Source organism: Poecilia mexicana, unplaced genomic scaffold, assembly GCF_051168715.1.
Source record: "Poecilia mexicana isolate PSO_F unplaced genomic scaffold, ASM5116871v1 scaffold_10, whole genome shotgun sequence".
In the NCBI taxonomy this organism is placed as follows: domain Eukaryota; kingdom Metazoa; phylum Chordata; class Actinopteri; order Cyprinodontiformes; family Poeciliidae; genus Poecilia; species Poecilia mexicana.
In genome coordinates this window covers 24,678,613-24,691,468 of record NW_028263379.1, presented here as the reverse complement: position 1 = coordinate 24,691,468, position 12,856 = coordinate 24,678,613, and the positions used below count along the sequence as shown (strand labels likewise).

Genomic DNA, 12,856 nt, shown 5'->3' with positions numbered 1-12,856 from the left:
CACGACTGCTGTGCGCTAAGCTACTGCCATCATCGGCTCGGTTTGATGAGGGAGTCCGGGTTGTTTTGCTGTGGACTCGCCCCATGTGTTCTTCATTACCTCATCTTCTGTGGTGATTTGTAGCTCCTGTGATGTCCCTCTCCCACCTCCACCCCCGGTTTTTTGGGGGGTAGTTTATATGTGCTAAAGATAAAAGAAAATCTTTATTACCTAGACCCACTGGGTGTGTTTACTAAGCAGAGGGCCTCGGTGGGGAGCGCCAACACACCTGCAACTCACAATATCTGATCTGCCTTTTCAAAAAAAAAAACAAAAAAAAAACACCACAGCGGGTGTGCAGATCATCCCCCTGAACGGGGCTGATAAGTGTAGAGCAAGAAAACGATACCTGCTGGAAAAAAAATCATTAGCCTCTGCTTCTGATGCAGAGATTTCGCTCTCCTGACTCAAACCTTGAAGAGAAAAGGTCGGATTTTAAGTGTTTGTCAGAACTCATTGTTCTGTTTTCCATGGACAACCCAAAATAAAACTCAAGGCTGGATTTAGATGCTTCTATCCTCTCTAAGCTTCATTGCGTTGACGTCTGCAGTGTAAAAATCTGCTTGCCTGTGGCGCCATCCTGTGGGGAAAATCATCAACATCCCCACTGAAGTTTCTTCCTATTAAAAGCCATATGAGAGAACTCAGCTTCTCAGATTAACTTGAACAGAAAAAATAAACTTAAGTCTGAAAACTCTTTTGACTCACTGTTTAAAAGTGTAGAGTCAGAGTTCCTATACATTTTGCAAAATCTTGTAATATGATTGAGAAATGTTTCTAGAGGCCATCAAAGATCAACCACCACAAATTAAAAATAAAAAAATCTAACTTGTGCTCAATCAGCTGAGCAACTAAAAATTTAGCTGCACAATTAATTTATATCACTTTTGTTTCATTTTGTTAATGGGCTAGAGGAGCGGGCAGCAGGCTGATCTCTAGACTTTTTTTTTTTGCAAAATCTTAATTACAACAGCACAGACGGGGCGGCAACTTCACTCAGGTTAGACAAAGAATGGATGGGCTTCACCAAAGAGACTGGAACACGGAAAAACGTTATCATTAGTGCAAAAGTTGCATCCGTTAATTTGTCCTTCCTCGTATTCTGGATTCCACATTTAAAGCCACACTGATCTCAAGGTGTGCAGTAGATTCTGGATGGCTCGACCTCCCCACCGCCCCCAACATCTGTATTTGGGCTCAATAAGGCTTTAACTCAGGCTAAATGGGTCCTAAGTGGGTCTGATCTCACAATAGGGAGGACTGTGTGGTTTGACCAAATGCAATCCATACTTGCAAGATGAGCTGATTCTCAGTCAGAGACGTCGGCTCAGACTGAGCAACACATTTTGAACCCGTGCAGCTACTTTTTTTTTTTTTTTTTTTTAAACCAAAGGCATGTATCACATCTACAACAGGAAATTAACAGGAGGCCAAAGACGATCCCTGGGACTCACTTGTAAAATGTTGTCTGGGAAGAAAGGGAAAATATTTGAAAGGATTCAAGGAGTACTGGCCAGGAAGGAAAAAGTCTAGAAATAAAACTTTTTTTTTTCCATATTTATGATACTTTAAATACTTAAAGTGTCATACTTTTGCTTTTTTCTTGCATAAGAAATCTATGTACAAATGAAAATTGGGGGAACTTTCGATTAATATTTGGCAATGAAAAGAAGTGAGACTTTTCCAATTTAGGAGCCAGGCAGCTCAAGGTGCACCACTCTCTCGCTCTCTGAAATTAATTGAAAGCAAAAACAAAGTGAGCAGTAATGAATGAAGCTCCATCCTTCATAATTCCGGTCGAATGATTTTATTGTGCGCACCGTGTGTGGAGATAATCCGTAGAAAAAAAAATAAAATAAAAGAGCACCTGATTAAATAATGTAAGTCGCATTTAACTGATGCCATAAAAAGCAAACAGATCCATTACAGCATGTTATTAATTTATTAGCCAGTAGTGCAGATTAATTGATGTACAACTCTATTTTATTTTTTTCCCCAAAGGATAACACATGGGACAGTTTTGCACAACATCCACTTACAGGGTTGTCGGTAACGCTTGCCAACCAAGAGGAGGAAAAGTTTTCAAGTACAAATACATGATGAGCTTTTTGTACCTAAAACTATTTTCCCCCGACCTTCCCTTAGTTTAATGGAGGCAGTTACATTTGACGGTGGGCGGCAGAGACGAGGCTACCTTTAATCAGTCCTGTAAAATGGCGGATAAATCTGGGCGCATAAACTTGGAGGCGATCTCAGATTAATAGCCCGTGTGCGCGTTCAATGAGCTGCTAAATGCGCCGAGACGTTTTAGTCAGTAAACCTTAAATGCAAGTGGTTATTCGGTGCGGAGTGATTTAAATAGATTCCTGTACAGCAGCAAAAATATAGGCAGGTATGTTGAGAGAGTGCGGAGCGTGAAGACGTCAACGTTTGCTGTATTTCATATAGATAAAGCATGCAAGCAAATGGAAAACGACGGTCTGCGGAAAATGATCCTGACAAAGACGCATAAACGAACGGAGCGGAGGCGGCGACTCTTTCGGATTGTTCTCGTCTCTCGTGATTCTGCTCGCTGGGGTTCCGGTCCGAATAGTTCGCACCACCTCGGCGCTACGGTGAATTATAACCGGACAGACAGAGGAAATAAAGAAAACACTGTAAGCACAACATCAATACATCCTAACCTCCCACACAGAAGCTGCTTCGTACTAATAGACTGTATAGTGTTTCGGCAGAGAAAGGATGATGTAGTGAAATGTAACCTGCCGTGGAGCAGCACAACAATCATTTAAAAAGAGATGGAACCGATGCAGCAGTCAACAACAGTTTCCTATAATTTAACGCCCGAGCGAAGACGCGGACGACGGTTATTGTGCCGCCACTGGTGACGTCGGGTAAGATTAAAACAAAAGCAACTTTCCGTCGGCTTCCCCTAAACGAACGCGAGTTTAAAGAGACTAGTTGGCGAACGCTAAAGGATTTTATTTGCACTCAGGGAGCGAGCGGCCCCAGCCTCAGCTCTACATGATGAGTGAGCCAAACGGCCTCGTGAGCAGCGTCGCCCCCCTCCTCGCTCGGCCGGATGGGAGCTGCGAGGTTACGGAAGTCGTGGCGCATCCGAAATGAAACGGTGACATCCGTGTCCTCTTCTTTCAGAGGGACCACTTTGATGAAGAAACCAATCTTGTTGGACTTCCTGAAGGCGACGATGCTGGAGAAAAAAGGGACAGAGATAAGTTTGAGGGTTCTGCATTGATTCAGTGAGTGTATGTGTGTGTGTGTGTGTGTGTGAGAGATCAGTGTCGTTTACTCACTCTGGATCATCCTGGAAGTCCTGAGGCTCTGCCAGTTCGTCGTACTCAGCTGCAGCATCCTTCCCTGCCAAGACCAGTTCCTTACTGGGAACAAGAACCTGCACAGGAAACAAGTTTCAAACATAATAAAACTTTCCATAAATGTTCCCAGTGAAATAAAAAAGGGGGTGTTCTTTAAATGTACACTTCATAATAAATGACAAAAAATAAATAAAAAAATCTGAGCTTCTAACAATGAAGGACATTTTAAAAGGCCGGGTATTTGTCCTCTTAATAATTATAGTAACTGTATAAATTCTTGCTGAACATATTTCAACACAGCAACAAAGAACATTTTACGTAACTTCGGCACATCCAGCAGTTTCAGACCCGTTAAAACAACTTGGCGACAGCAGAATCAAAACGTACCTTGGAAGTGCTGTTGACATCATCAGGATCGTCGTCTTCACAAACAGCCAGTGTGACATGAGTAACGTTCTCCACCGGGTTGGTCAGGGTTAGCAGCACCTGACTCTCCTACGCCAACAGCAAAGAGAAAAGAAAGGTGAATGTCGCTGACCGGCTCTAACACGATGTCTCTCATCATCAAAGTTGATTTCAAGCAGTTTGCTAAAGGAAATGTTCCACATTTTTCCAGACAAACATGTGAATTTGTGCTGAAGATGACAACATGCTTCACATCTTATACCGATTTTAAACTTATTTGTTGTGTAACATAACATTATCAAGTGTGCAGGTTTTAAATAAGGCTGTGTTTCAGTTTCCCTGCATCTCTCATGTTAAATGAGAAACAAAATAATAAAAAGATTACAATTCTATCAACATCGATCATTAACACGCAACACAACTGAAAAAAAAAAAAAAAACAGGTGAAACTTTTCATTATTTCACATGTAATGATGGAGGTGATCCAGGCTGGTTTACAGTTTCTGGACCCTGACAGCATTAGCTGAGAAACTAATGTTTTTTTGTTGTTGTTTGTTTGTTTGTTTGTTTTCTTAAGAATGTGATGCAGATGGACCAAACCAAGGGGCAGAAACTGACCTTCATGTATCGGAGATTTGGAATGGACATTATTCTTACTTCAGGGATGTAGCTCCTGACGGAGGAAAGCAGAGCAACAACTTCACCGACAGCCAAACAGCCAAACTCTGTTAACAATTCGCAGGTCGCTAAGCTGTTAAATTATTAATTCAATTTTCTCAACTGTAACCAAATCGTTTCTGCCTGACTTTAATCCAGTATTTAGAGCTGAAATTTGTTTAATTTCCAGAACAATATTTCTTTAAACCCACGCGCTGGAACATGTATTTACGGCTGCACAATCAATTTTCAACCAGATTAGCCTAATCGGGCCTGAGGCTGATTTACTACACACACACACACACATACACACACACCGACAACTACTCACACAGCCACCAGCTGAATTTTGAACTTGATTGAAGTTGGATTAAACTCTGGCTTGCTCAGGTTGTGCTCGCATTTCTGAGGAAAGTAATTAAGAAAAACAACGTTTTACAAATTAGATCAGCCATCCCTCCGCCCCTAAAGAAAAATAAACAAGGCCTTAGGAGAGCCGTAAAAAATAGCGGAGCTGTACTGACCCTGCAGCGCAGCGAGCGCTTCATCAGGAGGTGTTTGTGTCTGGGGTGGAGCTGAGAAGCTCCTGCAGGCTGGAAGTCCGGCTGCAGCAGCCGCTGGCGCAGCGTGGTCACTGCACACACGCACACGCACACGCACACACACACACACACACACACACACACACACACACACGCAGACACAGATTCTCCTCAGCAACCGTCGCGAGGTAATCAAGAGACGCTTCTCGACAAAAATCCTACCTTCGGGTAAACTGATGGGTCTGGTGTAGCAGTCCTCAGGCAGGGGCTCCACTTCATCGAGGGCCTGAGCGGGTTCGATTGTGATTTCCTTCTGGTCCTCACCTTCTTTAAGGCTGATTAAGAAACACAAACAGGTGATTTGTTGATTCTCTTCCAAGGGAGCACTTTACTGCATATCAAGACACGAGACATAAAAGTACAAAAACTATTTCAAACACCGATAAGAAACAAACCGGTTTTTGACTGTAGGGACACAAACGTTTTAGACCGACAAGCCTTTAAGCAAGATAGGGGTCGAACTTTTCAATCGTTACGTTTTAAAACAACTAAAATATTTTTAGTGCAGTTTCAAATTAATAGTCCTGAGTTGCTGCGATGCCAGAGGAATCACTGGAGTGGCTTCAAGGGGCAAAAATTTTATAAATCTGCCATTGCCCCTCGCCCACTTGTTGCTGCTCAATGCTGGTTAAACAAATGAAAAGATCAAAAGGTTCTTGGTGAGTGGTTTTCAGTCTTGGTCCTTCAGGTTTTGGATGCATCTCTCCTCCAACAGAGACGATTTAAATGCTTGCAGTGCCTCCTCAGTAGGTCGACAGGTCCTGCAGATGCCTAATAATCATTAATTCATTTACGGCAGAAGGGTGGCAGCAGGGACAATGGGTCCTACTTTGTATACTTAAAAATACACACAGTTTCCTAATTTTGATTGATTGTTTTCTACTTTGGCAAATAAACCAAAGTAGAAAACTTTGGTCTTGTGGTGTAGCTACAACAACCGGACTTTGCTCGCTCTTTTTTGAAACTTGTATCATTATACAATTATGCAGGGAGGCTGTACAAAATAATTCCAAGCGTCAAAACTAGACCCTGAGCTGCATTTTGGACACGCCTGCTTCATCCCCTTTCATATCAAAGCTCTGAATTAAACACACAACCAATAAACCCCTCATTACAGAACACTTTGTCCTTTCACATCGTGCAACCCGATCCGGCCGGATTATGGGCTGTACGCCGCCAAGTACGACGCAAACCATTTGAACGCAGTGATGTCAGTCCCACAGCTACTGGACACTGGAGCAATAGAGATGTGCTCTGTGAAAAGACAGACTGCGCCTCTCCATCTGGTAATCCAATGAATGAGTCTGGCTTTAGCAGTTGCCAGGAAAACGGCACTCAACGCCCTGCAGTTTGCTAGCTGTGGTGACAGAAAGGAAAGGTCTGGTGCAGAAGGGATCATGGGCCGTTTTCTGGCCCATTAGGCTCCAGTGAAATCAATGCCTCAACATACCCACACTTTTTGGACACTTTTGGAGGGTGGCCACTTCCTGTTCCAACAACACTGCGCAACTCTGAACAAAGTAATGCAATGGATGAGCGAAGTTGGTGCGAAGACCTTTAGTTTTCTGCACACGGTCCACTAGAGTTGATCCCATCCTTTATGAAGAACTGAAGCTGATGCAATGAATTGACAAAATAGGCACCAAGCTAATACTTTGTGTTTGGGATTTTGCCAATATCTGGCTGGGCTCTGCACCATGTTGCTTATGCAGGCCACATTTAGTGCATTAAATACACTTAAAGTTGTCGAGTGCAAATAACAGGACATATTGACAAGACTTATATTAGAAGATTGTTGGGTAACAGCTGTAGCTCCTGTTTTTTTTTCCCACTTTGTACCATTTGACAACACTAAACTCATCCTGCAGCCCCATAATAACCTTTTCAGTTCAAAGCGGTGAAGGGTTTGTCGAAGGCTCAGGTTAGTCATAATGATGGAGCCACTTCTGCTCCCAATTATGTGTTGGGACGTTTCAGCCAATTGGTAAATGTAAAAATCACGTGTAGACCATAGAATGAAAGTATGACCAGTAAAAGCTGGTTTACTAGCTTTTACCCAACCAGTTAGTAATTAATTATGAAGTTAAGTTGTAACTGAGTTTCCTGAGGTGATGCTGCAACAATGGATATAAGGGTGATAAACTGCTGACTATGTTGAAAGGGCTGATAAAATAATCAAACCAACTAGGACTGTAACTAAAGATTAAGTAATCGATTATTCTATTCGATTATTCTGACGATTAATAGAGTAATTGGATAAAAAAAATAATAATTGGCATATTCTGCATGTTTTCATTTAAAAGATGCAAATACAGAAATGATTCAATTCCTTTTTTAAATAAGACGATAAACATTTTAGTACTTAAAACGCAATAAGATAGCATTCCTTTAGCGAATTTGAACCAGGCAGATCTATCTTGTTATACGTCTGTATACTTCATTTACAATTAATCAATTGCTAAATTAATTGACAATTATTTGAATAATTGGTTCATCACGATTAATTGTTTCAGCCCTAAAACCAACGCTGCTGAAAGGTAAAACATTTGTCTCAGTCGTCATGATGTGGGGGGACATACGAGTGTAGTTACTGAGCAGAATCGTAACGATCCCCCTGAGGTCACACAATTATGAAAACGTTTAACTACAGGATGGTACAGTAGCAGCGTTCATCCTATTTGATAAGAGATAACTCACCTAAGTCCAGCCAGAGTGGCTATTGGAGCTCCAGGTCTCTGCCTGTGCAGTCTGGTTCCAAGGCCGTATTTTTCCTGGGTGAATTCGGACAGAAAAAAAAAAAAAAAAAAACATGATCAGGCAGACTGCCAAAAGACAACTACGGGGAAGTCACAATGATTTATGAAATTAATATACAGCTATTTTTCTACAGGACAAATCCTCTAAGAGATAAATCCATGTCAGCTCTTAACAAAAACAGAAAGGAGTATTTTTTTAACATTAAAGACAATAAATAAGCCAGAGAGAGTTTTTATATCTTGTTGTGAAAGACAAGGAACACAGAACAAAGGAGCAGCTGGAGAAAGACGAGGGGGGATTTCTTGACTTAATTAGGCTTAAATGTTTTTTCCACCCCCCCTTCCAAATAAACAGATGTTAAGATGCAAACATAAAGCTCCCCTTGTGTGAATCTAAGCTTAATTTACCCAAGGAGACATTCATGTGATCTGTGAGGTCTCTCTGTGACAGTGTTAACAAGTAAAGAGATAAAAGTGCAACTGTAATAGACAAGACTACCCAAATTGTGAAAGTATAACTCACCACCACATGAATAGTGTGTTGCTTGAGGGGGTAAAAACCAAAATATCAGAGTGCATAAGCAAAGGAAAAACAAAAACAAAAAAAAAAAAAAAGGAGAGAAGGTGAAACCGAAGCAATCAAGCAAAAAACATTAATGGCATTTGGTGACATGCGACTGCAACAGAAACGATCATTTCAGATGGCAAAGTGGAAACGCGGGACATCTTGAGAGGTTACAAAATACGACAGGAAGCACAGGTTTGAGTTAATGGGCGCTAATGTAGCTAGCTTTAAAAGCAGAAAGCAGGAGTACACAAACATAAACATTTTCCATTTGATCACCACAGACAAGCCGGAGGCTGTTTTGGTACTCGGTCACGAAAAGCAACAGAAATGGATGGACACAGCGTCAGTATTTCAATCAGAGACAGAAACAAAGTCACTGGTCAACCATAACTAATTTTTTTTTTTTTAAAATAAAAACTACGCTGGCACTCAGCGACACCTGCTCTGCCTAAACCCGAGACCGAGCCGCGGTGGATCAGATCTTTAACTTTGCAGATGGCTGCTGATCTCGGCGAGTACAAAACAAATGACACCACTGCCGCTTGACATTTTAAAAGGTTAAAGAAAAAGATGTGACATTTTTGGAGAGAGTTGCGTGAAAGCGGCTCTCTCAGGGGGAGCAGAGTACCGAGAATGCCAGGGGCATGCACTGTCGTCTCCTTGCCAGCTTCTTCCTGTCTCTCTCCTGCTTCTCTCGGTGGGCGAGCTGCTGGTAATACTCAATCAGCTTGGAGATCTGTGGCAAACGAAAAGTCATCCACAGACAGGTCACCATATTCCTTGTGAATTTTTGAACAAAACACAAGCTTTCAAGATCATAACACGGCGTTTCTGCAGCTTTCACCAACGCAGATTTAAGACTCTTTAAGACCATTAAACATGCGTCACAACAGAGATCTACAAAAGAAGATTAATTTGGGACTTTAGATGTACAGAAGAAGAAGAAGATTGCATATTTTATTTTGTATTAGTGCCAGTTTTTTTTTATATATACAAAATGCATCCACTGAGCCAGTGGCAAAGACAAACGACCAGGCAGCCAACAGGTGACACATTTACACTTACCAACGACAGATGCCAAAAAAGCTACAATTTAAGACATTTTAAGGACTTCATTTTAGACGCATTAATGTAAAACTTTTTAAGGGTATACAGAAACCCTGTAATGATGATTCCAGCTTGAGAACCATCCATTTTAAATCTGCTGTATTGCAAGCCCAGCTTCCTTCTATATTTAAACAACTAACTTGGATGGAAATATACTTTTCCAAAAAAATCCACATGACAAATAATGATTGTGATCATTTGCTAAACTCCTTTACTGGGCAAAAAAATAAAATAAAAAAAATAAGTTGACAACTTTTAATATGATTTCAACAGCTTATTGGTAACAGCTGTCTCTGTAGCTGAACAAAACATGTGACTGCCCACTCTGACTGGAAGTTCACTGTAAATAAATAGAAAAGTTATAATAATTTGTTATTTGTGCTGAATCTGAACCCTAAGAACCCAGCAACAGAGTTTGCGTTTGCCTCAGGCTATGAAATGTGTGGATGCAACTTTCTCAGAGAAGTATTCAAAAGAATGCAGTGTGTGACCAAGGAACCATGTGAGTAACTCAAGAGTACTCAAGTGACCACAGGGTACAACTTACCCGCTGACCGTGGGGGTTTTCTGGCTCCTGCCATCCACCACTGGCTGCAACAGACAAAATGCTCCAAAACATCAGACTTAAGTGGTCATAACGCAAATTTACAGCTGGCTTAGGTTTCGTGTCCCCAAAGCTAACAAAATGGTGACCCCATTAATGTGCAAATTGGACAAAACGCCTACCAACTGATTTGTCAGCCATTCCTACATCTCTGGAGGTCCAGCGACAGAAGCCGCAGGCCAGGTAGTAGGCTTTCTTCATCGTTGTCTTGGTAGGATCGTCAGGCAGAGGAGCTGGAATGTTAGTGGCCCGAGTTGACAGAGTGTGCATGCAACATGGGCAGTCAAAGCAATTTGCACACCTGTATGAGAGCAAAGGGATAAAAGTGGATCAACGACTGAAACAAAATACATTTCCAGAGAGAAATAACTGGTAGTAGTAGAACAAGTATTGGATGATCAGTAACCTGTTCTTTTTCAGCTTGGCTTCAGCAGACGGCATGTTCTCCAGACAACTAGGACAGTAATGGGAGTCCACCTAATTAACAGAGTCAGAGAAAGAACAGGGGGGTCAGTTTATCTGTGAATAGCTTCAGCAAGAATATCATTCTCAATTGTTGTAATTTGTTTTTGAACTTTGTGTACAGTACCTGCCATATTTATGAACCTTGAAGAAAACTTCCAACCTTTAAATAAACATCTTGACTGTTTAAATCCATGTATATTCGCTTATTTGAACATTTCTTACAACTTAACCAAAATTTCTAGCATCCAACAGTGGTCATGAGGTGCTTTCCCACATGTTCATCCTTTGCTTCATACCAAACCCACTTGGAGTTTGTTACCACTTGATCTTAGTCTAAACTAAGCCTCAGCCTAGTTTAACAAGTTGGACATGTTTATGTTTTAATGGCATTTGTTTTATTATATTTTGAGAGATATCCATCTAATCTGAAATTAAATTTCAAACTTCACGATTGGATAAAGAGTAAATGTTTAAATCTCCCAGAATTATGAATACCTTTGGGTTTAACTGGACTGAAGCAGTTCTTTAAGAACCATCTTCAGATATGTTTTCTATGCCTTAAAATTCTTCTCACTGTGTGTTCGCAAGATATACACTGGTCTATGTCCAACTTGGAGGCAACAATTTAAAAAAAAAGCAGTGTCAGGTAATATCTACATCCCTGGTAAATGACTGGTCAAAGAAAACTAATCAGAAGTTCTTACAAAAGTTTAAATAAAAATTATGTAGTTACAATTATTATAAAGGAATCGGTAGGGGTACCAATAGTTGTGCCACCAATGATATTGTTAGACAATTACTTCCTAACTTAGGATTTATTTCCCCACAAAATAAATCAACTATAGTTAAAGGTTGCATATTTATTTAGCTATTAGGAATGACAGGGTTTTTTTTAAATTAAACGTTATGAGATAGTTGTATAGAAACCCCCAAGATGCGTTGGAAGAGTGAAGCAGTGTAGCGTCTCTGGGTGTGGTGTTACCAACTATTGGCCTACGAAGCTACGTTTCCTAAATAAGATGGCATAACTGATAACAAAGCCAGCCCAACGTTTATTATAAATGGGTTCACTTCTTTATGGTACAGATATATATTTTTCAGTTATATAAATTGTCTTACATCAAGATTAAAGTATAGCTTAAACTACCTAGCCCATTTAGGCTACATGACGCTAACTCTAACGGAAGTGAATCCGTCCAGCCAATAAAATTACGGAAAAGCAGGAAAAGCAGTTGAATAACAAGGCGCTTAGCCATACAATCTGCGCGATGAGTCAACAAGTCCCGCCCCTCTGTCACAGCGACAAGCAGATCGGCTAACAACAAAGCAGTTACCCGCTATCGAAGGAAAAAAAATAACGTACCTCATGAGACACACATTCTAGCGACCTTAACTCGCTACAGTAGCGACAAAAATAAAGTTGAGATAAGGGGGCTCTAATCCTTTTCTGTCCACGGACCAGATAGAGGACTCTATCTGGGTGCAGAAGAGACGCCATCTTTCACCGGCGTCGCTGGGCTCACCGACCGTTCCACTGCGTTCTATTTGTCACTGTTAGGGCTAACGGCTCAGCATTGCCCACCAGTGGTGGACATTAAAACTACACCGACAGTTTGTTGAGGATAAACACACTGAAGGCCAGGTAACCCAGAAATGCAAATATTTAATAATCACTTCTTCTACTGTAAGATCGGCTTCGAACATAATTTTCCCACCAAATCTTAATTTAATTCATTTGAATTTATTGATATTATTATTAAAGTATAATATCTAGTTCCACACAATTTGGACAGGTGTGGATTTTCTGGGTACTCTGGAGTATAGTAATATAAGTTACTGTTTAAAGGTTTTTGAAAACTGGTACTAAAATAACATTTTTCAAAAGTAACACATTTTAATTTTTATGATTAATTATACATTTACACAGCCCCTCATCTATTTTTTGGCAACATGATCTTACTTAGCATTATCCCTACAAAGCATTAAGACAGTTTCTTGGCCTGGGACATCTCTGTTCTTCTCCATTGTCCTTTTAAAGTGGCAGTTGAGATATCTCTCCCATTACTGTGTTGTCAGATAAAGCCACTGAGGTGCTCTGACAGGCATGCAAAGAGGCTTGTCAACTTCCCACGGGGCACATGGTCGAGTGGCAACTCACTATGACAACCGCTGATCCCAGACAAGAGAAATGATCCATGAATAAGAAAAATAAATAAATAAATAAAAACCCGCTGTGTTTAGGGGGAAAAAACCTCAGCATGTTGCAATCAGAGAAACTGGGTCAAACTCTCATAGAAACTAACAGTTAAATTTCACTG

At 40.8% G+C, this 12,856-nt stretch overlaps 1 protein-coding gene across 1 annotated transcript; it reads right to left on the bottom strand.

Moving 5' to 3' along the window:
* Positions 1–1,962: 1,962 nt before the first annotated feature.
* dctn4 (dynactin 4) lies at positions 1,963–12,102 on the bottom strand. Its single transcript, XM_015012576.2, has 13 exons — positions 11,902–12,102; positions 10,480–10,550; positions 10,196–10,374; positions 10,017–10,060; positions 8,991–9,098; positions 7,736–7,809; positions 5,201–5,313; positions 4,961–5,070; positions 4,768–4,841; positions 4,398–4,452; positions 3,762–3,869; positions 3,354–3,451; positions 1,963–3,250 (listed from the first exon to the last, which is right to left on the bottom strand). Exons 1-13 carry the CDS (start codon positions 12,034–12,036, stop codon positions 3,031–3,033), a joined length of 1,389 nt encoding a protein of 462 aa, XP_014868062.1. The 5' UTR covers positions 12,037–12,102; the 3' UTR covers positions 1,963–3,030.
* Positions 12,103–12,856: the final 754 nt, after the last annotated feature.

Coding starts and splice junctions, on each gene's coding strand:
- dctn4 (XM_015012576.2), bottom strand. CDS start 12,036: ATGGCGTCTCTTCTGCACCCAGATAGAGTCCTCTATCTGGTCCGTGGA. Junction 10,551..11,901: donor TAGAATGTGTGTCTCATGAG/GTACGTTATTTT, acceptor TCTGTTAATTAG/GTGGACTCCCATTACTGTCC. Junction 4,453..4,767: donor AAAATTCAGCTGGTGGCTGT/GTGAGTAGTTGT, acceptor TTCCTCCGTCAG/GAGCTACATCCCTGAAGTAA.